Source organism: Eptesicus fuscus, chromosome 16 (assembly GCF_027574615.1).
Source record: "Eptesicus fuscus isolate TK198812 chromosome 16, DD_ASM_mEF_20220401, whole genome shotgun sequence".
NCBI classification, from domain to species: Eukaryota; Metazoa; Chordata; class Mammalia; order Chiroptera; family Vespertilionidae; genus Eptesicus; species Eptesicus fuscus.
Genome location: NC_072488.1, coordinates 58,709,755 through 58,734,601, shown reverse-complemented (window position 1 = coordinate 58,734,601; position 24,847 = coordinate 58,709,755). Strand labels below are relative to the sequence as shown.

The following is a 24,847-nucleotide window of genomic DNA, read 5'->3' as shown; positions in this document are numbered from 1 at the left end:
CAAGCCTCAGCCGCCCCTGGTTACCTGAGCCTCGGGCAGCCCTGGGCGGCTGGGCAGCCACCATCTGAGGCTTGTTTGTGCCTCGTGCCGGCCCTGGGCAGCTGGGGGTCTGAGGGTACTGGGGAACTCCAGAGGCAGGCACGTGGAGCGGCCGGGCCCACCCACCATCTGCTTTGAGGTTCACTCAGTGGCCTATTGCCACTCCTTGCAAGGCCTTTGAACCCCCAACCTGGGCTTTGTTTTTTCTAACCCCTGCTCCCCACCCCACCCCCCACCCTGGCTCTCCCCAGACCAATCAAAGGCCCACCCACCATCTGTGCCAGGTTGGGCGGGCCTGAAAGGCACTGCTTTTGCTGAGGAGCAGGCGCTGGTCTCTTGAGGAGGACATCTCATTGCTGGAGCACATAAGGCAGTTCTTCCCTCACCCCTCCACACCAGGGCTGAGGCTGAGGCCACGAGGCCAAGGAGAAGGAACCCAACCCAAGCAGCCGGCAAACTCTGGGTGCCAGGCCTTTCAGCAGGTGGTTGGTTCTAAGGTAGAGAGGAAAGGGCTCATCTCCACAGGTAGTGAAAGGAGTTGCCTGGCCGCCAAGTCACAGTCCCTGTGCTGGCCAGCAGGCAGGAGGAGGCAGGAAGGAACTGCTTGGCCCAAAGCCTGGCTCCTGGCCACACTGGCTGGGAAGCCAGGATGGGAAGCCAGGATGGGGCAGGAGGAGAGCTGGGGCTTAGGGCAGCACCCCTCAAGCTGGGCCATTCTGGGGTGCCTGCTAGGGCAGATTTCTCCCAGAGACGGTGGTCTCCTCCATCCACTGTGCTGGGGAGAGAGGAGGGTCAGGAAGAGGGTGCAGAGAAAGAAGGAAGCACCAAGTCCCTGGGGAGGGAGCTGGAAGTGAGGGCTGCTTCTCTCCCTCTGGTTTGAGGCTGAGGGTGGCCTGGGGGGCAGGGAGGGGGAGAGGGAAAGGGAGGGGGGAACCGGGGCATAGATGTGAGACCCAGCATGTCAGAGTCTGACCTGACCTAGCAAATTCTTGGTCTCCACACTGGAAAGGGAGCTAACCAGCCTGGGGCAGGGCTGTGGGGAGTATGGAGTGCTTTGTAGATCGCTTGGTTCACAGCAAGTCCTACATTCACGGTCTTTGTCATGGTAAACAGCCTTAGCTTGTACTCTGGGCACAGAGTTGGGGGGGGGGGGGGAGGCTATAGGGAGGAGGGCGGGCGGTGACTGGCATCCCTGGAATAATATGCTCCGGGATTCAAAAATTCCGAGGAAGGAAGAGACTAGGGAGGCAGGCCCGTCCGATGCGCCAGCCGACTTTCGCTGAGGGTTTCTGGCCGCAGCAAGTGGAAGGACCTGCTCGGCGGGAACGTTTTTGTCCCTCCCAGGCGACGTCCGATGGGTGTGTCGGGCAGGGGTTGATATTGGACGGGCTGCGGCCCCGACAGCGGCTTAGGAGCCGGGAGCCAGGAGCCAGGCAGGGAACCGGGAGCCGAGCAGCGTGCGAGCATGGCCGCCCCAGGCCCACCGCCCCCCACCAGCCACGCGCCACCCGACGTGCCCTCGGGGCTCGCGCTGTTCCTCACCACCCCCTTCGCCTTCTTCCTGCCCGAGCTGGTGAGTACGGCCCCGCGGGCGGACGGACGGCGAGGACCCGCGGGGGCTGGGGCCCTCCCCTCTCGGGGGTAAGAAGGGGGACCCGCCGGAGCTGTTTCTCCCGATCACCCCACGGGCGCCAGGATACTCTCCATGGCCTCCTGCGCCCCGCAGCGCGGGTGGGTTCCCTCCTTCCCCCTCCGCGGGTGGTGATGGGGAGGAGGGGCTGCTAGAATCTTGTGGATCTTCAGGAGAGGTTTGGAAACGGACTTTTATTTTATGGGTTCTTTTCCCGAGCCACCTTTCCAAAGTTCCAAACGGGGACTGGGCCTCGCCTCCTGAGAGGTCTGCCGGTGCCTTCTTGTCAAGTCAGCTGACGGTGACCCTGGACTTGGGTGGACTCCCCAGAGGAGGCGGCTTATGTCAACCCTGGCCGTAATCTAGGGGTGAGCCACCCTGGCTGCCCACGAGAACCCGTCACCCCAGTGGTGACTCTGGGGTGCCCATGGCTGGACTGGGTCCAATTGCTGCCAGACCCTGGCGTGTTCTGCACAGTGTCCGCTGAGCTGGTCCCCTCCCAGCCGCTGTCATCAGCCCTTCCGCTGATGGGGGCACTCCATCTGGTGAACAAACCCGGGCAAAGGAGCTGGTTCTCCGACTCCCGAAATGCCTGGCTTGTGGGGGTACTTCCTCAGCAGCTCTGAACCCGGCCGTCCTGCCAGGCAGGGAGGGAGAGCCAGAAAGCGGTTCCAACTTCCAGCTGGACCTGGCCAGCCCTCTCACGCTTGTCCTCGGCTCGGAAAGCTGGCCCAACTGAGTGGCCTTTTGGCAAACTGGTTAAAGGGCACCCAGAAAGGGACCGAGGCAGGGCAGGCCCAGCATTTGGGTGGCTCCAGCTGAAACCTCACCCAACAGGCAGGTTTCTGCCCAGCCTGCCCCCCCACCCACCCTCCCAGAGGACACAAGCATGGGCGTCCTGCCAGGCTGGTGACATCTTAGTGCTCTTGCAAGTTCTCTGTGCCAGGACCCGGGTGTGTCCTCACCTCAGAACAACCACGTGAATTGCCAGGATTGTGGTTGACTCAATCACATGGTTTGTGTCCACCAGGCAGGCCATGGGGGACACTGCCTTCCCAGGTCCCTGACTGCGGGAGGGACACTGAGCACTTCTCCAGCGGTCACACTGTGCTCAAGGAGGTGACCAGACAGGGAGAGGCATCTGACCTGGTCAAGTCCAGGAGTCCAGGCCTGTGGGCTGTGAATTTGCACCTCAAATGATAGTCTAGATTTTTAGTGGGGGGAGGAGGAGACAAAGAAGGAAAGGCCCGGAGACCAGGAGAGACCAACAGGCAGGAGACTGGAGGGAAGGGGCTTCTAGAATCAAGAAAGCACCCGCATGAGCCCCGACTGGGTGGCTCAGTTGGTTGGAGTGCCCTCCCATAAGCCAAAAAGGGTTTCCAGTTTTGATTCCTGGACCCTGGTCGGACACGTGCAGGCCCGAGGGTGGGGAGGGGGGGAGCCAGTCTCTCTCTCTCTCTCTCTCCTCTCTCTCTCTCTTTCCCCTCCCCTCCCCTCCCCTTTTTTCTCTTTCTAAAACCAATAAACATATTGGGGTGGGTGGGTGGGTGGGGACATCTCTTGTACCCGCTCCCAGGATGCCAGCTCCTGCAAGTGGAATTCCTGGAGGAGTAAAGTGGGTGGCTCTGCTGGGCTCTGGGTCATCAATACCTTAAGTGGGAAGATATTGTCGGTGGTTCAATGTTATTCATTTATATTTCTTTTGAAGTTTCAGATTTATAGCAAAACTGCTGTTAATAGTACAGAGATTCCCATCTACTCTTTTCTCAGCCTCTCCTGAGGCCCAACTCACGTAGTACAACTATCAAAATTAGTAAGTTAACGGCCCTATCTGGTTTGGCTCAGTGGAGAGAACATCGGCCTGTGGACTGGAGGGTCCCAGGTTTGATTCTGGTCAAGGCCACATGCCCCGGTAGTGGGCTTGATCCCCAGTGGGGGGCATGCAAGAGGCAGCCAATCAATGATCCTCTCATTGATGATTCTCTCTCTCTCTCTCTCTCTCTCTCTCTCTCTCTCTCTCTCCCTCCCTCTCCCTTCATCTTTGAAATCAATAAAAACATATTTTTTAAAAATTAGTAAGTTCACATTGCGACTATGTATCAACTGCCCTATAAACCTATTGGAATTGTGCTGATTTCCCCCTGATGGCATTTTTCTGGTCTGGGATCCAGTCCAGGATTCCACACTGCATTTAGTTGTCATGTCTCCTTTTCTTATTTAATCTGGAGTAATTCCTCAGTCTCTGTGTTAACACTTTTGAAGAGTATGGATCAGTTGTTTTGTACAATGTCCCGCCATTTGACCTGTCTAGTGTTTCCTCATTACCACTTTATTTTTCCTTCACAGTAATCCTTATTCACTGTTGAAAAGTTAGAAAACACAGAAAGAAATATAACTCATACACATGCATATATTCATATACATACCATAGCCCTCCTTTACCCATAGTTTTGCTTTCTGTGGTTTAAGTTACCCATGATCAACAGTCACCTGAAAATATTAAATAGAAAATTTAAATAGAAAATTCCAGAAATAAATTGTGTACCAATCTGCATAGTGTAATGAAATCTCTCGCTGTCCGCTCCATCCAGCCCAGGATGCGAATCATCCCTCTGTCCAGTGTCTCCGCACGGTAGACACTTCCCGCCTGTTGCGGCCACCTTGGTTATAAGATCAGTGGTTACAGTATCACAGTGTGTTCTGGTCACCCTTGTTTTACATAAGAATGGCCCCAAACCGCAAGGGTAACGACGCTGGCAATTCGGATATGCCAAAGAGAAGCCATAAAGTGCTTCCTTAAAGTGAAAAGGTCAAAGTTCTAAATTTAATAAGGAAAGAAAAAAAAATCATGCTGAGGTTGCTAAATCTTCGGTATGAATGAGTCTTTTATCTGTGAGGTTGTGAAGAAGGAAAAATAACTTCATGCTAGTTGCTGAGAGAGAGACCTCGTTTATTACAGTACATTGTTATAATTGTTCTGTTTTATTACTATTGTTGGTAATCTATTACTGCATCTATTTATAAATTAAACTTTATCATAGGTGTGTGTGTGTGTGTGGTTGGTGCTGTCCTGTCCGAGGTCTCAGGCATTCACTGAGGGTCTGGGACTGTGGCCCCCGGCAGATAAGAGGGGGCCACTGTACACATGGACTTACCTAGTTGGGTTATGCTGTACATGCTGCTTTGCACTGGCTTTCTCCTTAAATAAGCCTTCCTAGCACGCAATATAGAATCATGTGTGCCTCACATCTGGGGAGAGAGAGAGGAGGTAACTAGGAGAGCAGGGGAGAATGTCAAGGTGAGTGGCTGATTCCTGACCCTGTGGAGCAGAAGACTTGCTGGGCTGGAGAAGAAAGTGCAGAGTCAGCCAGTAGAAGCCCTTCTCTGACCCTGGTCTGCTGGCTGTGCTGCCCACTGCCGCCCACTGGGCTGACCACAGAGCACTAGGCCTTGGGGTCCCAGTAGATTCTCTGTCTTAGGGCCCAAGGCATCACAGACGGTATGTTTTTCTAAGGATATGAGTCTAGAGAAGAGGGTCTAAAACTGGGAGCTCAGGCCAGCAAAAGGAGGCAGAGGAAGCGAAATCCGTAACCTGGCTTCAGATGCAGACATGGGTGGCCGATAGCAGACATGGGTGGCATCTGCAGGCCCATGTCCCACCAGCCACTGTCTCCTAACTGCCCACTGTGAAGTCTGGAGAGCAGGGCCGGTGTCCAGAGTGTTCCCAGGGGAGTGAGGATAGCAGAATTATAAACAAGGGGCACCCTGAGGCCCCAAATCCGCTCCTCAGACCCCTCCTCCCTGTGCCACCCCTGCTGCCTAGACAGTGGCAGCTCTTGTATTTCTGGACGATGACAGACTAGGATGGCAGAGGGTCCAGGGGGCCTTAGTGTTCTCTAGCTGCTCTGCTCCCAGCAGCCCGCTCTCACAAGGTCTTTGTCTAAGTGGCCTTATTTTAGAGTCTTTAACGTTAAAATTCACATTTTGAACTTTGGACTTTACAGTAATTATAGATCCATAGGCAGTTGCAAAGTTAGTTCAGGAAGGGCTCCCACCCTTCATCCCATGTCCCGCATCGTTACACCTGTCATCAGGCTAGTGACGATTTCAAACCGGGAGACCGAGGTGGTAAGATGTGTCTGCATAGGTTTATGTACCTATATTTTCACTTGGCGAAAGATCTACCTCGGTATCTGTTTTCACTAACCGGGAGAAATCTGAAGAGGATTTTTGCTTCTATGAAAAAGGCAAAAATAGCGCTCGGTGCTCGTTTGCAGCAGCCAGTAGAGGCAGTGGCACCCCAGCAGCAAGAGTGGCCCTGCTGCGGAGCTCCTGCCCAGGAACCACCCTCAGCATCGCAGCATCTCAGCACCCAGCCCAGAGCTCTGAGCTGAGTCTGGGAGCATCTGGGCTTTATCACCATTGATTTTGTGTCTGTTAGCAAGATGGGTCCTAAGTTAACAGAAATAAGAGAGCTCGTAAAGGTGTTCTAGTTAGCGTGAAACTGGACGTTGTTGTGTTTCGTATGATTGGTAGGTTATTTTGGGGGTGAGAACATGCAAAACGTTTTCTATGTAAATTAATGGTAATTGCTTCTTAACTTTATGCCATTTCGGCTTCATAGGAACCTCCACTTTCAGATAGCGGGGAGCCTGTACCGCTGAGAATTTTCTCACATGTGTAGATTCATGTAGCCGCCACCACAATCAAGATACAGAACTGTTTCGTCCCACAAAGGCCTCCGTCCCAGTTCCCTTTTATGGTCTCCTTCACCGCATTCCAACCCTGTCCCCCACCCACCTCTTGAACCCTGGGAACCACTAATTCTGTCTGGATAATTTTGTGTTTTTTTTGAGAAAGTAAGATAAATAAATGGAATCACACAGCATGTGGCTTTTTGAGACTGGCTCCCTCGCCTCAGCCAGTTCCCTGAGGTCCACCCAAGTTATTGTGCATCAATAGCTCCTTCCTTTTCACTGCTTCGCAGTGGTCCCTGGTGCGGATTTACTGCAGTTTGTTTAACCTTCGACCCATGGGGAAGCGCTAGGTTGCTGACAGTTGCTATTCTGAATAAAGCTGCTGTGGAGCCGCCCCCTCTTTCCCACAGCCTGACTTTCTATGTGTTGCCCTCTAGTCCCAGGCAGCCCTAGTCTGGACCAAGAAATGTCTCACCCCTCAAGCCAAGCCCTTCAGGAATGCCAGGCCCTGGGGTAAGCCCATCCTGATGAGGTCCCGGGGCTTTTGTGTGGCTGTAGTCATCCTTTCTCTGGGACAACGCCGAGTGTGACTGCTGGATTGTGTATTAGTGTGTGCTTGGTTTTTATTAAGAAACTGACAAACCCTTTTCCAGAGGTGCTGTACTATTTTACATTCCCACCAGCAACAGGAAAAGACTTTTGATATTTTAACATTCACATTTGTATGTTATTTGGTTTATAGTGGAATTCAGATTTCTCATTTGAAAACCATATTAATTTCAAAATATAGTCTCCTTCGTTCAGTGAGTGGGGGTGCCTGCTGGTGCCAGCCCTAGGGAGAGCCTGGGGACCAGGCAACACACACCCCCTCTCTCTTCAGAGCAGACAGTGCTGGGTGGGGTGAGGTGACCCTATGATTGCCTGATTCCCTGCAAGGTTGACGCGTCTGCTCTTTGCTCCTTTAGGAGCTGAGGTGACTCAGATGACGAGGACTGAGGGAGTATTTTATGAATAAGAGTCCAGGGAAGTCTTGTAACCTCCAACCTTTTCACTACTTAACTTACAAATTAGATTTTTGACTAAATTAAAAAGAAGTATCTAAGAAGATCTCCAGAGAGTCAGCAAATTAGAAGGCGAGATGACTCCCTGGTGTTGATGTTGCCTTTGAGCTGCTGGCCTGGCCTGTGCAGCAGCGGAGAAGTGCCGACTCTCTCTCTGTCCCTCTCTCCTCCCTCGTCCTCAAGTGAGGATTTTTAAAAAAGGTCTGTCAGAAGGTGCTGTGAGACCCCGGGCAGGTCACTGAACCACTCTGAGCCTCAGCAATGAGACAGGAACAGTCAAGACCTCCTGAGACAGCTCTGTGGTTTCCACAAGGGTTTTCCCAGGCAGCCCGAGAAGTGTCAGCCTTACTGTTTCATTGCTGCTGGTCATCGGACCTCTTCCTAGAAAGCTGGTGGCTTGTGAGCAGATTCCAAATGCAAATCCACAAGCATTTATCAAGATGCCAGGGCTGCTCTCGCCCCAGGCTTCGCTCTTCCGGGAAACAAGAACAAGTGGTGGTGATGAGGGGTAATGTCCAAGGATGAGGTCACCGGAGCAGGAAGTTCCCTTCAGACCACAGAACGAAGCAGCAAGGGTCATATCTGCCTTCTTACCTTTACATTCCCTTGCTTGGCACAGAGTAGGTCTCACTAAATATCGGCTCACTGAACGCATGAGATTCACATGGAGCCGCCCCCTCTTTCCCACAGCCTGACTTTCTATGTGTTGCCCTCTAGTCCCAGGCAGTCCTAGTCTGGACCAGGAAATGTCTCACCCCTCAAGCCAAGCCCTTCAGGAATGCCAGGCCCTGGAGTAAGCCCATCCTGATGAGGTCCCAGGGCCGTGGGCAGTTGTGGCTGAGCACCCTCCATCCCACCTGGGGTGCTCCCCACATGTTCCCGCATCCCTCCTGCAAGCCAGGGGTTACGCCTTACCTTACCTTACCTTACCTTACCTGTATAGAATTGACATGAACAAAACTAACTTTGCCCTGGGTCCCTGATTTCCTACTGCACATCAAAGCCTCCTAGTTGATCATTATCTGTGCTCCTTAAGATGCAGCCATAACCATTTTTGTTAGCAATGGCTGAATGGTGTGACAATTAAAATAGATATCAAACTGGCCCCTGGCACTACTGCATTCCTTGTCCCTTTGTCTTGTCAGTCATTAGACCTGAGTTACAGTATAAGAAGCACTGTAACAGGTCTGACAGCGGAGAACAATCTGTGCCAGGGCTGGGTCTTCTCTCTGCTCCCACCCTACCTCCCTGCAAACAAAAGACCCCGTAATAAATCCTGTTATTCCCTTGGAGGTGCCTGCTTCATTCTGTGGTCTGAAGGTTCCTTCTCCTTACGGTGGCCTTTATGCCCCCGCTCCCCTGTCAGATACAAGATACTTCCATCACCACAAGGGTGCCTCCTTGCCCCTTTTATAATCACAATAACTCCCCTTCTTAGACCCCGGCTCACTAACTGTTCTCCATTTCCTGCCTTTGAGAAGGGGGAAACTGTGGGACAGGGTCGCCCTGGAGAAGGAGTGCAGGGACCCTGGGGTTCGAGCCACTGCCATTGCTGCTGGCGGGACAGTGACAGGGCCTGGGAGCCAGGAACTGTGGTTGCAGAATTCTGGCCCACAACACAGAAGGATGGCCTTGAGCTGAGAGACCCAGGGAACTAGCAGGCAATCATCCACACCCACCCCGCTGGTCTGGACTTACAGTCCTCTCCTTCCCCTGACTGGCCAAACCATGAGCAATGTCCCCTGAATCAGTGGCTTCCATCAGGGCAGACGGACGGGCAGCCTGCTGCAGGTCAGCCAGCGGGGTCACTGCAGGAGCGGAGGGAGGGGCCCCACACATTCTGACCCGCTGGACCCGGGGCCCCAGATAAGAAGCCTCACCCACCGATAAGAAGTGCCCCACCTGCTGCCAGCGCCCTTCCAGGAGCTTTTCCCCCCGGCGTAGGGGGCATGGCGGGGCCGCGGGGCCTCGGGAGGCAGGAGAGCTTTCTAGAGTGTCATCCAGATTGACAAGCAGAAGGAAGGGGCCGAGGAGGGAGGAATGGAGGACCCCTAGCCAGGTTCCCTGGCCTTTATCCCTCTTATCTCAAACCTCTCCTCTTCTGCATCCTCTCCTACCTGCCGGCCAGCCTTGCCCTTCAGCTGCCTCCTCCTGGTCTGCCCCATCCGGCCAGGTGGACTGCTGCCAGTGGCCCACGCAGGCCTGACCTGTAGCAACAGACACTGTACCTACATTACAGAGCAGTTTGAGCCCAGCTCCCCACCCTCCTGCTTCAAGCTGCACCCAGAAGGCACCTGGTGGGCCCAGGGGCAGGGCTACAGTAGGCTCCCCATCCAGGGGCCAGGTACCGTGGGCGTGGGGCACAGAATCTTCCCACCTATTTCAGAGAAGTCCATCCATCTCAGCCCTTCACCCCAACTGGAGTCTCAGAGCTTTGCGCTTCTGCCTCTGCTCTGTTCGCAGCCCCCACCCGCCCATCCAGACTCTCTCTTTGCCCAAGTGATGCTGGCTGAGGGAGAGGGCTGTTTATTTGAGCGTCACCATCTCTGAGGGCACATTTTTGTGTAGTTCTTCCTGTGTGCCAGGCCACGTGGTGTCGCAGGACACGAAGGTGCCGCTGGGGTGGGGAGGAGGCGGGAGATGGGAAAGCCTCTCAGGAAATCCTGTCTGTTCTCCCAGGAAAGCTGCTCCCAGGGGGCCTGGGAGGTGGAGGCACAGGAGATACATAGGGACAAAACCAATGGGTGCCCGTCCTCCTGGAGGAAATGCCCGTCTGTGGCTGGGCCTCAGTGGCAGGCCCGCAGGTGTCAGGTGGTGCCACCTGCACGGGAATCAGGGCCAAGAAGATGAGAGTGAGCAGCTAGCGAGTGAGTAGAGGCTAGCAACCACCTCCTACCGCCTTTCTCCAGTTGCTCAGCAGCTCATACCAAGAACCTGCTGTGTGCCGGGCTCTGTGCCCTGCACTGGGGACACAAAGGCCACAGGGCAGGGTTCTGCATTCAGGAGCTCAGGGTCTGGGGAGGAGGCCACGAAGAGAGACAATGCCATGAGGGAGGTCACTGAGGGGGGCCCTGGGGACTTGGTAGTTAGGGGGCTTCCTGGAGGAGGTGGCCTTGGTCTGGTCCCTGCCCTGGAGGGGCTGCTCATAGACAAGGTGGGGGAGGGAGGTGCTGAGCAGGCCGTTCGTGTGGACTGGAGTGAATGTGATGTCCTGGGCCCTCGGTGCCTGACAAAGGACAGGACATAGTCGCTGGTCACAAAATGTCTGTGGTTTCCTGGGGGAAGGAGGAGGTGGGGGGACCTGCCTGAACCCAATGCTAAGACTCATCCAGTGACTTCCTGAAACATGTGAAGGGACATACGTGTAATAAACATGGGCGCCAGAGGAGAGGCCAGGGTGTGGATGGATGCACTTGTCCTGCTTCTTTAGGTGGTTTCAGTACTTTCCAACTTGCTAAGGTGCATAAGTAAAAAAATTAAAAAGTTTTTTCCTCCCCCTCGCCCCCCCCCTCACCACCTCCACCACCAATGCTTAGTTTGGGTGTTGTTGTTTTTCAGGGACAAGAAGGAAAAGTCCTTTAGACTTTGGCAGGACAGGAATGTTTTTATTATTCCACCTTCTATTACCCTGTGAGCCCAGGCTGTTAGTCAGTCAGAAGTTGGGTTGGTGGAGGCCAGGGTCTGAATGGGTGGGTGTGGTCCTGGGGAGGAAGCCGGTGGCAGGGAGGGCAAGAGGAAGGCAGAGGAGGCCTGGCGCTGACTCACCTCCCCTCCTGCGGAGACATCCTGCCCCTCCTGGCTGGAGTTCACCCCAGGGTGGGCCCTGATTTCCCTGGCGGGCAGCCAGCCTGGTCCTGAGAGCTCTTGTGGGCACCAAGGTCTCCTTATATGACCTGGTCTGCCAGGAGCAGCCTGGACGGAGCTCTGGCCGGCACTGTTGTTCCTGGAGTGGACCGGATGACACAGGGGCCCTCCCTGGGGACCAGGGCACCAGGCTGGCAATTTCCTACGAGCTTTAAAGCCACAGAGAGAAATTCTCACTCTATGAGTCAGGATGAGAGAGTGAGTGTTCGGAGGTGTCCTAGGTTGAATTATGGAGCTTAGAACTTCCATATAAATGCTAGTTGTTTGGGAGCCTGCGTTCAGGCCCAGGCCTGCCCCGTCCCGGTGGGTAACAGGAGGAAGTCAGCTGGCCTCTCAGAACTGGTTTAGGGGGTGATGATACCCAGAAAGAGTCCCGAGGCTGCCAGTCCCCAGACACCGGGAGGAGCTGCCTGTGGGTTGTGAGCAGCACCCACGGGATCGGCCTCGGAGCTGCCACAGGGAGGCCTGCAGCAGGCAGGACAGCCCAGGCACCTGGCTCCCGGGGGCTTGATCTGGGCCTTTTCCTCCCAGCGGGAGGCTTCGTGGTGGTGGTGCAGTCTGTGTCCACCCAAGGATGAGGGGGAAAAGGAGAGGCCAAGCTGTCATGTCATAAAAATGAGGACAAGCTGTCAAAAAAGGAATGCAGTGGTGGTGGGTGAGACCCGCGATGCGAAATGCGGCCAGCTATGCAGAAAGACCTGCCACTGGGTATCGCCTGTGGGGCGCCTCCCTGCTTCTCAGCTCCTGGCCGCCCCACCCGAGCCCACACCCCCAGCCTCGGCCAGGAGACTGGGCTCTGCAGACCTGAGATTGCACGTCTCTGGGGCTCCTCCTTTGTGCTTCATACGGGGTCATGGCTCGGGCAGCATCTGTCTTCAGAAACAGGTGGTGCGTGAAGTTCACTCTGCTGCAGCAGCTTAGCCCTTGCCCCAGCTCCTCACCTGCCCCAGCCCCTCACCTGCCCCAGCCCCTCAGAGGCCTCTCAGCCCCTCACCTGCCCCAGGTGCACACAAGCCCATACACATACCTTTTCTTTCCCTACACAAATCATAGCACACTGGGCTCACTGGGCTGTGCCTTCTACAATTCTTCGACTTTGTTTCATTTTCGTATAAAAAGAGTCTTTCATTCTTTGGAAGGCTGCTAGTGTTCCACTGTGCAGACCTCACTGGTCCCCACTGGGTGGGCATTGAGGAAGATCCTATCTTTTCTGTAACCAGCAAGGCTGCAGCAAACAATCCTGTGCGTTTGTCATTTTGCTCATGTACATTATTTGCAGGACAACTTTCCAAAAGTGAAATTACTGGGTGGAACAGTATGTGCATTGATATTGTCGAAATGGTAAAGCAGTTGGTGGCACCATTATTTAACCTGGAGATAGCAATGGACCTCAACCTGGCCTCTACATGGGCTTGAGTATCTGGGGGTCCCCAGATTTGTAGACAAAAATTGTGCATATACATAGGTACATTTTTCTAGGTGACCAAAGCTTTCATCAAGTCTGTAGAAGGGTGTGTCCTACTCATCCCACTGATTGGTCTCCAAGCTCCTCCAGTGTGAACTTCCCATCCTCCAGGAAGACCAACCTTGCACATTCCCCGCCTCTGAGTCTTTCTCGGGGAACACTCCCTCCCACCTTCTCTGCCATTCCAAATGACTATGGCTAGAAGGGCCAACCATGCTTAACCAGCGCTCACCACTTGCACGAGAACCACATGAGAAGGGTCTGTGCGCTCCCCACCGCCTCGATTAGATGAACATGGACATGGAGGCACAGATGAGTTAAGTAGCCTGCACAACAGTCAGCACTGGGATTGGAACCCAGGAGGAACAATGCTGCCCTGCTCTGGAGTGACTATGAGTGGGAGTCAGGAGCTGGGCTCCTGGGGCCCTCGTCCTGGCTGCATCAGTGGGGCACCCTCTCTCACCCATTAAATCAGGGTCTCTGGGAAGGACCCAGATCTGTGGGCTTTCTCAAAGTTCCCGAGGATCCCAGGACTTTAGAAAGGGAAGCAAGACTCAGCGCAGATCTGGAATCAGCTGTTTGTTTCCAGACTCTGACTAGGGGCTATTAGGCCAGTGCTGATACGTGTGAGGGCTCTTCCACCAGCAACCTAAATGCGAGGGATCTGCTTTAGGCTCTAGAGGGAAACAAGGGACCAGACTTATTTTACGCTCCATCCTCCCTGAAGAGATTCCATCAAGTGTCAGCTCAGCCTTTGGAAAAGGCATAGATGAGCATTCTGTGTATGTTCACAGGAAACAGACTCTGCCTAAATTGGACTTGAAATATACTTGATCACCACACCCAGCATTCTCCCACATGGAGCCCCAGCCCCAAATTTCTATGTATGTCTCCTGCTCTTGGAAAATACAAAATGAGGATTAGAATGAGAGAACGGTTGAGGCTGCCAAGAAAATCTGGAAAACTAAATATGAGATTTTTAAAAAGCTGGGAAGACAAACACTCGACATTACCTTACCGGTAAAGAACCAGCGCAGCCTGCTTGACACGGAAACGAGATACCACTTCCCTGGGCTTCGCTCCCTGGGGCTTGTCCTTGGCCCGGGTCCCTTCTACTATTCAGAAGGTGGAGGGTGTGGAAATCAAATAAATAGCATTCCTGAGCGACTCATTGATTGTGCAACCCTGAAGCCCTTTCCGAAAATTCCCAGGCAATCTGAGTAGATGCCCAAATGCTCAGAGGCCAGGTGTGAAATCTGATCATGTACAGGGCCCCGGTGTCCTGCCTCGAGTCCTGTGTGACCTCAGGCCTCCGTCCCCCCTAGCACCCTCCACCGCACAGACTGTGCTGAGAATTAAGTGCAGACCTGTAAGTGATGTGTGCGTGGCAGTGTTGGGTCAGGGCACCTCTGCTGGCAGGAGGAGACAGGCACTGACAGGCAAGGTGGAGTCGAGGCATCCTTGCCCGCCTCAGCCTGGCACAGGTGAGCTGGCAGTAAGTGGTGGAAGATATCAAGGGGCAGCTCTCGGGTCTTAGAAAGTTTCCAAGGGCATACAGACCTAATGAGGCCGTCTGAGTGGATGCATGTCACAAACTGTAAAGCCTGGTGAATGTGAAGTGGTGGTGGCATTATGCAATTCATTCAGCACACAATGTTCTCTGACCCCCTCCCCACCTACTTTGTTCCAGAACCTGTGCAGGGCACACGGAGTTCAACAGTGAATGGCACAAACCATTCTCTGCCCTCAGGTCTAATGTAAGTCTAAAATATTGCAGGCTCCAGTGTAGTCACTAAATCCTGACTGTCATCCCCATAAAGAGCCAGCGCTGTTTGGGTGTCGGCATGTGAGGCATTCATATGCACTTCCCATGGTGTGGGGGCAGGACACTTGCCAGGTGCCGTAAAGCAGAGCCCTGCACCTCCCAGCAGCATCAGCAGCGCCTGTCACTGGATTGACAGGCAAGGGCCCAGTTCAGGGCCCTTCACACATCCCTCCACACGTCCTCCTCAGGACCAGGCAGCCCTGACTCGCAGGTATGTGCTGGAATGTAAGAAAATTGACACGCAGAGTATTGTGCTCAAGCAACGTACCTGGCAGGTGCTTACTCAGGAATACAACTCTCAGCCACCATGCCACTGAGGGGGTTCAAGCAGCTGAACAAGTGCTGGGAGAGCATCAAGACTCCAACCAAAAAATGTATGGCCCATGAAAGGAGAGAGAAAATGAAACAGAGCATCAGCCCACTTCTGAGTCCTCCGGCCCTGGGGAAGGAGAGGATCACCAGCACGCTGCCCGGGCAGCTCTGCTTCCTGCAGAGCCCTCCGGAAGAAGAGCCCAAATACCAGACAGATGCTGCAGCCCAAGATTTGCTGTCTAAAATAGAGAAGTGTGCAATGAGAAAGTTCATACATTTTCCAGTATGTGAGGGGACCTCTCAACCTGAACCCTCATGTTCAGCTGTCAGACTAACGGCCAGTAAAAATGACAGGAGCAAAACTTCTTAAAATGATGCTTTTATAAAGAGCATGAGGCCCCTGATGGGATAGAGTGTTGTCCCCATATGCCAAGAATACACAAATGTTGAGGGTTTGATCCCTGTTCAGGACACATACAAGAATTAACCAACGAATGCATAAGTAAGTCTAACAATAAATGGATGTTTCTCTCTCTCTCTCAAATCAATCAATCAATAAAAATAAAAAGATGCATGATGAAGAGCACCATTAACCAATGTCCATATTACAACTGCAGCTAATATAAATGAATGAGGTGCATGTGACCAAAATCCAGCAGATAGAGTTAGATTGTGAGATGGCTGAGGAGGAACACCGGAAAAAAATGGAAATTCTCAATAAAAGGATGTAGTGGGAAAGAAAACTACAAACTTTTACCAAGGAATGGCCTGCTTCTTCAATTAACTGCCCCTTTCCCAATCCACCCTAAGACTGTGTTGGCAAAGAGATATGGAACATGAACTTGTGGTCAGTAACTTGTAACAGAGCTACAACTAGGAAAGTTAGAATGGTAGTAGCCACCTAATTAAGAATGCATTCAGGGCCCTGGCTTGATGGCTTAGTTGGTTGAAGCATCCATCATCTGGTGCACTGAAAGGTTGCAGGTTCAATTCCTGATCAGGGCACATACCTAAGTTGCAGGTTTGATCTCCAGGCGGGGTGCATATGGGAGACAACCAATTGATATTTTTCTCTCACACCAATGTTTCTCTCTCCCTTCATTTGTCTAAAAAATCAATTAAAAACACACACACATATCCTTGGGTGAGGAATTAAAAGAAAAAATAATACATTCAGGTACATCCAGGTACCCTCTGTACCCCTTAACTGGCAAAGAAGTTGTTATAGTCTTCTGAAAATTATCACTCTGAGTACTATAATTCTGGATGTAATGTCTCCTAATTAGAATTCATACAACAACTAGAAAGAGAGGAAGGAAGGAAGGAAAAAGGAAGGAAGGAAGGAAGGAAGGAAGGAAGGAAGGAAAAAGGAAGGAAGGAAGGAAGGAAGGAAGAAAGAAATGACTAATAGTTGTATCTTAGAGAGAAAGAAAATATTCCTAAAGGAATATCTGAGATGTAAGAATAAGGTAGTGAAGGAATTCTTAAACTTGACCCAAAATGCACAGTGTATATTAAAAATATATATATATTCAATACATTAAAATTAAAAACTGAGTTCATCAAAAGATATGATAACGTGTGAGATGTGCTGGCAAAATACATTTGTGATATTTATAATAGTCAGTGAGATACACACTACTAGAAAGAATTCCTGTGAATCAATAAGAAAAGGCAAAGTTATAAGAAATTTGGAAAAAATTAAAAATTCGCAGAAAAGGAAATATATGAAAATAAGTTCAAGCTCATTAGTAATCATAAAAAGTAAAATCTAATGAGATACATAGAAAATTCTAAGGAATATACCAAACCATCACCAAAAAAGAAGAACTCAGAAACCCTCCTTGAACTAATAAGTGAGTTCAGCAAGTTGCAGGATACACTATCAATACACAAAATCAAACCTGTCTCTAACCACTAGCAATGAACAATTGGAAAAATATTTTCTTAATTTTAAGCAATACAATTTACAGTAGCTCCCCCAAAATCAAATATTAAGGCATAAGTATAAGAAAATGTGCACAGCATCTATAACGCCACAACCTACAAAACATTGATTTAAAAAAAAAAAATTCAAAGAGCATTTTAATAATTGAAGAGGTATACCATGTTCATGGATTGGAAGACTCAACATAGAAAAGATGTCATTCTCTCCAAATGGATCTCTAGATTTAACACAATCAAAATCCCAGCAGATAGATATTCAGATATTGACATGCTGATTCTAAACTTTATGTGGAAAGGCAATGGAAATAGGGAAGGGGTGAGCTATCTCCTGAAATGGGCAGAAATGTGAGTCACCTGTACTGTCAACTCTTTACAGTGACTCTATAGAAAGTTTAAAATTTGGTAGTATGATTTCTCCAAACTACAAACCCAGGAGACATCCTTGGCTCCCTCCACCACCAATCACCCAAAATTTCCAGTGGCCATAATCCAACAGGTTCTTCTTTTTCAAAACTATTTTATTACTTTGAAAAAATAAACTCCTTTGTGCTCACTGTGCAGTGCGAGCAATGGAACATTATCATTATCTTTGAAGACCTCTATACACCCATTCCCAACCCCATAGCTCTTTCTTCCTCAGGAAAGTCATTCTCAGGAGGTGCTTAAGAGGTGCTGAAGGAATTGAGGAGTGGCAATGAGTCAGATTTTGTACCTGTTGGATTTGAGGAGCTTGAGAAATAGGGCCAGGACTGGGGTGAGGCAAGTGAGATGTCTGGGTGAAAAATGTCATGAGGAACTCACTTTCAGCATCATACAAGTGCAGGTTTGGTCCCTGCAGAGAGCAGAGACATCCATAGGCAAGTGGATGGACATGTGGGGTTGAAGGCCACAGAGAGAAATGGGCTGGCAGTGGGTTCCTGGGATCCAGCCTATGAGGTCCTTCTAAGCACAGATTTATCTTGAGTGAAGAGAAGGAGAATGAGGAGGCTCACAAGGACATCCTAAGGAGGCCCCATGAAGAAGATTTACTCAGAGAGTCAGATACAAACCAACAATAAAACCACTTGGACACCTTGGACAGGTAGCTCAATTGGATAGAGCATTGTCCAATACAGCAAGATTGAAGGTTCGGTCCCTGGTGAGAGCACATATAAGAGGCATAAATAAGTGGAACAACAAATCAATGTTTCTCTCTCTCTCTTCTCTCTCTCTCTCTCTCTCTCTCTCTCTCTCTCTCTCATCAGTTTTTAAAAAGCCACTTGGAGCTCATGTCTACCCTCTCCTCCAGGCCTCTAACTGGATATGCATCTAGTGGACATATAGTTCCTCCCCTGGGCTCACCAACGAGTGCAAGCCCAGCCCCAAAGCAAACAAAAACAGAGCCCAGAGAAGGCAGGAAAAAGGTTTGGTTTCTCCACCAAGAGGGGTAATAAATGACTAGACACAGTTGAGAGATGATTAAACTGGAACCGTATTGCCTCGCAGGGCATCAGATACTATAACTTGGTGGGGGCGTGCACCAAACCAAGTTCCCATAGGGCCAGGCAGGCACTATCAGTGGGTGAAAGGAGCCAGGAGAAGGGGAGGACTATTCCACAGTGAAAGTGAATGACAGAACGTGCTACACAATGGCATGGGGTTACAGGGGAGAGGGATGTGGTCCACTGAGGACTCTGGGTCCTTTTTAAAGAGATAGTCACAGCTCTTTTCAGCCTACTCTAGTCTGGGAAATGTGTTCACTGTAGCCAGAACTATAGATTTCTCAAATGTCTGAAATCTGTATTTCTCATGTGAAATGTCTTATTTTAAATGTTACTCAGACACATTTGAAAAACTGTATATGCCAACACTGTTTGGACCAAGTAGACACACCCACAGGCCAAATTTGGCCAAGTCCTTCTGTGGGCAGACTCTGTGTTAACCCCTTGGATTTTCTAACAAAATTTACTGTGACTCAGGGCGCCAGTCTTCCTCCCCATTCCCTCAATTCCCACCTAACTTCACCCGAAGAGCTTTTAACCAGAGGCAGAGGAGCAGAGAGACCCCACAAAGGAAGACGACCCCACACATGCAAATGACCTTTCCTTCACTGGTTTTCTCTTACAGGTGTTTGGATTCTGGGTCTGGGTCCTGGTGGCCGCCACCCACGTGGCAAACCCGCTGCTGCAAGGATGGGTGTTGTATGTCTCGCTGACCTCGTTCCTCATCTCCCTCATGTTCCTGTTGTCTTACTTGCTTGGATTTTACAAGAGATATGAGTCCTGGAGAGTCCTGGTAAGAACCAGTGAGGGGACTAGGCCCTCGGACTCCCCCAGACTGATGTCCTGGGTGTTGTGGGGACAGCGGGCCTTCTGGGTGCGGAGGGAGAACCAGAGACCTTTCCTGGGCTGGGCCCCCATGACCAAGACTTTTTATGTGAATGTGTTTGCTCTAAAACCGAACGAGAGCGCTACCCTGCCAGAGTCAATCTCATTGCATTTCCTGCTGTGCCTTCCTTGTGAGGAACATACACATTCTGTATGCAGTTGACCCTTAAACAGGGTGAGGGTCTGACCTCCTACACAGTTGAAAATCTACTTACAACTTTTGACTCCCCCAAAATGTAGTTACTAAAAGCCTATTGTTGACTAAAGGCCCTACCAATAACACAAGTAGTCGATTAACACATATGTTATATGCTAATGTATCATATACTGTATTCTTACAATAAAGAAAGCTAGAGAAAATAAGATGTTATTAAGAAAATCATGAGGAAGAGAAAATACATTTACAGTATTTATTGAAAAAATCCACATTTAAATGGACCAGCACAGTTCAAATCTGTGTTGGTCAAGGGTTGACTGTACTCCTGTGTCAAGCACATCCTGACACATTTCCCTCTAAATCTCATTTGGGAAAAATCAGTGGAGCAATATCGAAGGAAATGCCAACAGGAAAAAAGTCACCCCAATCTCAAGGTCTTGTCACAATCACTCGGTTCATTCTTTTCATTCCCCACAAATTTTGTGTAAAATGCATATATATGTTAATCACACTGAACTAATAATTTTGGATGTCGAAACTTTCATTTAATATTACATCATTGATTCATGTTTTCACATCATCTTGATAACCATTAAATGTTTTCTATATTGAACAACTTACCTCATCACTGACCAGATTAAATGAGATAAATGAGAAAAGCGGTTGGCCTAGAACTTGGCACAGAATAAGCTTTCAATTAGTATTTATATTATTACTGCTGTTTATTAATCCACTATTGCTCACTACATAGATATTTCATTAGAAACACTGCAAACAAAACTAAAAAAAAAAAAAAAAAGGCAGGAGTTAGGGAGCAGGCCTGCCTCTTTCTCACTCCTCCCAGCTGTGTTGTGGGAGGAAAGCGCTCACTGGCTAAGTGCCCGGGTGATGTGGCCTCCCTCTTCCCTTCCAGGACAGCCTGTACCACGGGACCACCGGCATCCTGTACATGAGCGCTGCTGTCCTGCAGGCCCATGCCACCATCGTCTCTGAGACCCAGGACCTGGGCAACTATATGACAAACACCGCCGCCACGGTGAGTGCTGGGCCTGATGCCATGGGAGGGGTCCCAGGGGCTTGGCTCTTTGTCTCTGCCTCTGGCAGGACAGCCCACCTGAGCCCTCGGGCTGATGGAGCCCTGGGGATGGGAGGAGGGGTGTGTGTGTGTGTGTGTGTGTGTGTGTACGGGTGTGCCCAAGCACGCAGTGCCCCAGGCCCAAGTTCAGGTGTCACCTCTCGCCTTCTGCTTTTCCCACCTCAGCCCTCTTACGTCCTCTTCACTGCAGTCCAAATATTTTTTCTTTCCCAAAGCACAATTGGAGCAGCCGTCTCCTATTGCAGGTCCTTCAGGGCTCTCATTACTATGGAGCGGAGCCCAGGTCCCTCAGCACGGTTGCACTGTCCAGGTGCCCTTTTATGTCAGTGATGGGACCCAAGGCAAGGTAGCCCAGCCAGATGGTGGGACAAGCGGGACCCCAGACCTTAGGCCCCAGGGACCAGACTGCAGGCCCCTGTGCCTCCCCTCCTGGTCTCTGCACTGCGCCTCCTTCTTTCTGTGTGGGAATGGCGCCCTCACGTGGCAGTAAGCTCACAGCTAACATTCCTCCTCTGACAGGCCTCGCCTTTATCACCTCACCTGGGAAACTTCCAAGGCAGGACTCCGGTGCCCAGCTGAGTCTCAGTCACCGTGGCATCACTGTGGCCAGAAAGGTGGAGTCCGTGTCCCTAGGGGCTCCCACAGAGATCAGGTGGCCAAGGGGTGCAGCGTGGGGGGCTGCCTCAGCATAAGAATGGGGTGCCAGGCAAGCACCATGACCCACTAGGGTGGCCACAGGTATTCAGCTGCCTTTCCAGCCTGTCTTTGCCCTTCTCATTGAACTATTTCCCCTCCTTCAACTGCCACGCACCCCACCTACTGCCCCGGCCCTTCACGGCCTGGCCCTGCACACTGCCACCCGCTCTCAGCTGCTACAGCCACACGGGCCTCCTGGCTGCCCCTGAACACAACACATCTCTGCCTCGGGGCCTTGGCAAGGACCCCCTCACCCACGAGGATGGGAGTTTTTGAATGTTCACTGTTATAGCCACTGTTGTTTTTGAAGTATAGCAGGTGCCCAAAAGGTATTTATTGAATGAATGAATGAATGAATGAATGAATGAATGAGAACAGAGTGTGAGTGAACAGCAGGGCAAAGGCTGGAGCAGTCGGCCAGGCCTGCAAAGTGTGTTAAGGGCAAGGACTCTACCCTGAGAAGTGGGGGGTTATCACGCGGTTTTCATCTCATGCTGGTGATAAGGTGAGGCTTCCCTCTCGGGCACAGCAGAGAGCAGCGTGGGCAGAGAAGGACAAGTGAGGCGGAGAGAAGCCCTGGCGAGGGGTGATGGCATGAGACAAGGGAGAAGTGGGCCGGGGGCAGTGCAGTCAGATGACTTGGGACTTTGGTGGGGAGGGGAGGGAAGCGTTAGGGCAGCCACAGTTTTCTGGCTTGTGGAGCTGGGCAGGAGGAGGGTCCTGGCGCTCACAGCTTGTCCAGCTTGTGGGGAGATCTCAGGGTCTCTGTCTGGACCATGGAGAGCTGAAGGGGCCTCTGAGACTTCTATGAGGAGTGACCCGCAGGCTCTTGGGCGGGAGTCTGGGCTGGTGAGGGAAACTGGGAGTTGTCAGAGCACAAATGGTGACAGAGGATGGGAGAGGGAGACACTGTGACTGGAAGACAGTGGGAGAGAGAGGGCCCAGGGCAGGGAGGGTGATGAGCTGCTTTATGGCAGGAAGGGACACGCAAGTCTGCAAATGAGGCAAGAGCAGAACGCCGGGAGTGTGGCCTCGGGATACCCGTGGTGGACAGTTCCAGGGGCACGGAGCAGTCGGCCAGTGGCTGCTGTCCTCCGGCGGACAGCGGGCACAGCAGGGTCAGGGCATGTGGCCAGCTGGGCCTCAGGGCCTGAGGGCCCCTTGGAGGGATGGGCAGCAACCGGCACTGTCCGTCTGTAACAGTCACTCTCACCCCCTTCCAGTTTTTCGCCTTCATCACTACCCTGCTCTACGTCCTCCACGCCTTCAGCATCTATTACCACTGAGGGCAGGCGAAATGCTCTTGTAAAGCGTGGACCATTGGCTCCCGAAGGTCGCCTCAGCATTCGCCATCTGGATGACAAACAGAACAACAAAACATCAGTGGGACTAACAGACCGTCTTTTCGGACAGAGGGATGAAATCCCACTCCAAATAGCCTCCTGGACATGGTAATCCATCGTGATGACTATGAAAGGCTGTATTGCCTTTGCCTGGGAAAGTAACTGGCTCCAGAAAACTCGTTTCCAAAGTCCTCAGCACTGAGAATCCCGATCCACCAGCGTCACATCTGGCTGGGGTCCCCGTCTCAGCAATTAGGGTCCCCAGGCAGGTGTATGGGAACGTGCAGTCTTAGTTTCTTAAAGCCTACATGGTGCTATCAACGCCTCCACATCACATCTCTGCTTAGATGCAGACCCTCTCCCGCCCTGTGCTTCTGCTCTGATTGGAGCAAAGACCAGCGGCACTGCCACCCCCATTGCATTCCCCCTCCCTTCCCTGCCCGGCTTTGGGATCCAATTTAGAGGCTAGATTTGCAGGAAAAGAAGTGAGTGACTCCACAAAATTGTTATGCAGTAAGAGCTGGGGTGTGGGGATGGGCTGCAGGACCCCGCCCGCCAAGGACTAGAAGCCACCTTGCCCCCCCCCCCCCCCCCCCCCCAGAAAACCTTCAAGGAAGGAAGCAGGATGTCACGTACAAGGATTCTCCTCTGGGCTCCTCTCACACTGTGCGGGACATGTAAGGAGGCCGGGAAAGGACCCCCGTCCAGGGACGTGCTCTTCCGTGGGTGCCCACTCCCCTCAAGTCCCTGCTGTGGTGCCAGCAGAGAGGAGCCTGGGCCACTCCGCTGCCTCCCACAGTGCGGGGCTCAACGACTGGACACATGGCGTTCGACTTTTGGACCATTCTCAACGAGAAGGCTGGCGTTGTGCACGCAGAAACACAAAAAGAGGTGCTTGGTTTCAAAGTAAATGTCTTCCCTGAGAAAGCTGTGCATCTGGGCTTTCTCCACACTGTCCTCAGCTCCACGGTGGCCTCCTGGCCTCTCGCCTCGGGCATCGCCCATAACTGCACGCACCTGCTGTCACTTTGAAACAAAGTAAGCTAGACGTGGAGGGACTCATCTTCGCTGATTTAAGGGCTCACAGTTACTGTCTTCTGCTCCTGGGAGGAGGGGGGACAGGGAGTCACCAAAGAGAAACTGGCTTTGCTGTCGCTGACTGCTGGCTTCCTTCTTGCCCCGCTATCCTGAAAAAAACCCTTTATCTCTCTTTCTTGCCTGGCAGCTGCCTGGGATGAGCACTGTTCAATATGTACTGAGTAGCCACATCCAAATAAAAGGTGTTTTACAGTAAAACATACCGAGTGGGTCACTTCGGTGACGTTAGAAGCTGGAAACGCGCTGTTTCACAGCCTCACAGCAGTTTCCCTGTGGAGGTTTCTCAGGCCCAGCCCACCGGCCAGCCACGTGCGAGGCCACATTTGTCTCCAGGGCTTGGGCAACATGTCCACCTCAGTAAGGACAGTTTGGGTACAAGTCCCAGAACCAAACTTGCGCAGCTGAGGCAAAGCTGGGGGTGCACCGGCTGTTCCTGGGTGGGGAGCAGGCCCCTTGCCAGCACTCTGTTCCTGCTCTTCTTCCTGGGGTGCTGTCCTCTCTCCCACCACCCCGCAGGCCCCCCACTCACCGTGCAGACACTGTGGGCCCAGCCCTGAGCCATGCCCCACCCCTTCACCTGCAGCTGACGCAGTTCCAGGCTCGCCACCACCTTCCTACCTTGGGGTGGGGGGAGGGTCCTCCTTTACTTCTAGGGCCCTCCTCAGGCTCTCGACTTTACAGGGAAGACCCCAAGGCATCCCAGCAGGAAAGCACCCCAGGGGCCAGGGCCCAAGCTCATCTAAACTTCACTTTCCCATCTGCACCCCAACTTCCCAGCATCCTGCACCCAAGTTCTTGCTTGGCTCAGGGTGTTGGGCGACCGCAGACCAAGCATCCCACACCATGTCCTGAGCACCAAGCATGTGGTTGCCGGGCTCACCAGCCACACCCCTGCACCAGCTAAGCAAGCCAGCGGCAGGTTGAATTTGCGGTTTTGACCCAGCCAGCCAGCAATTCTGCTTTGGCCAATAACTGGGCTACAACCTTTCAAAGAGATGAAACAATAATAAAACATTAATATTTCAAAAACAAGCAACAATCCTGGCCCGGTGGCTCAAGTGGTTGGTGCATCATCCAGTGCACCAAAAAAGTTTCAGGTTCGATTCCCTATCAGGGCACACATGGAAGGCAACCGATTGATGTTTCTCACATGGATGTTTCTCTCGCTCCCTCCTCTCTCTAAAATCAATAAACATATCCTCAGGTGATGATTTAAAAAAATAAGAAAACAACATACCTCTGGAGTCATCC

At 51.8% G+C, this 24,847-nt stretch overlaps 1 protein-coding gene and 1 pseudogene across 2 annotated transcripts; both read left to right on the top strand.

Moving 5' to 3' along the window:
• The first annotated feature begins 1,242 nt into the window (after positions 1–1,242).
• Positions 1,243–23,794, top strand: MALL (mal, T cell differentiation protein like). Of its 2 annotated transcripts, XR_008558654.1 has the most exons (5): positions 1,243–1,612; positions 18,947–19,114; positions 20,277–20,399; positions 20,979–21,484; positions 22,379–22,442. XR_008558654.1 is itself a non-coding variant. In XM_008160564.3 (4 exons), exons 1-4 carry the CDS (start codon positions 1,505–1,507, stop codon positions 22,439–22,441), a joined length of 462 nt encoding a protein of 153 aa, XP_008158786.1. In that variant the 5' UTR covers positions 1,257–1,504; the 3' UTR covers positions 22,442–23,794. The 2 variants fall into 2 exon arrangements, 1 of the variants encoding a protein (XP_008158786.1); XM_008160564.3 differs by lacking the exon at positions 20,979–21,484 and having other exon boundaries at positions 1,257–1,612; positions 22,379–23,794.
• LOC103303582 (myb/SANT-like DNA-binding domain-containing protein 3) lies at positions 11,959–16,414 on the top strand (annotated as a pseudogene).
• Positions 23,795–24,847: the final 1,053 nt, after the last annotated feature.

Bases quoted from the DNA above. Each gene is read 5' to 3' on its own strand.
- MALL (XM_008160564.3), top strand. From the start codon at position 1,505: ATGGCCGCCCCAGGCCCACCGCCCCCCACCAGCCACGCGCCACCCGAC. The intron at 19,115-20,276 runs GTAAGAACCAGT...CTTCCCTTCCAG, and splicing joins ATGAGTCCTGGAGAGTCCTG to GACAGCCTGTACCACGGGAC. The intron at 20,400-22,378 runs GTGAGTGCTGGG...ACCCCCTTCCAG, and splicing joins TGACAAACACCGCCGCCACG to TTTTTCGCCTTCATCACTAC.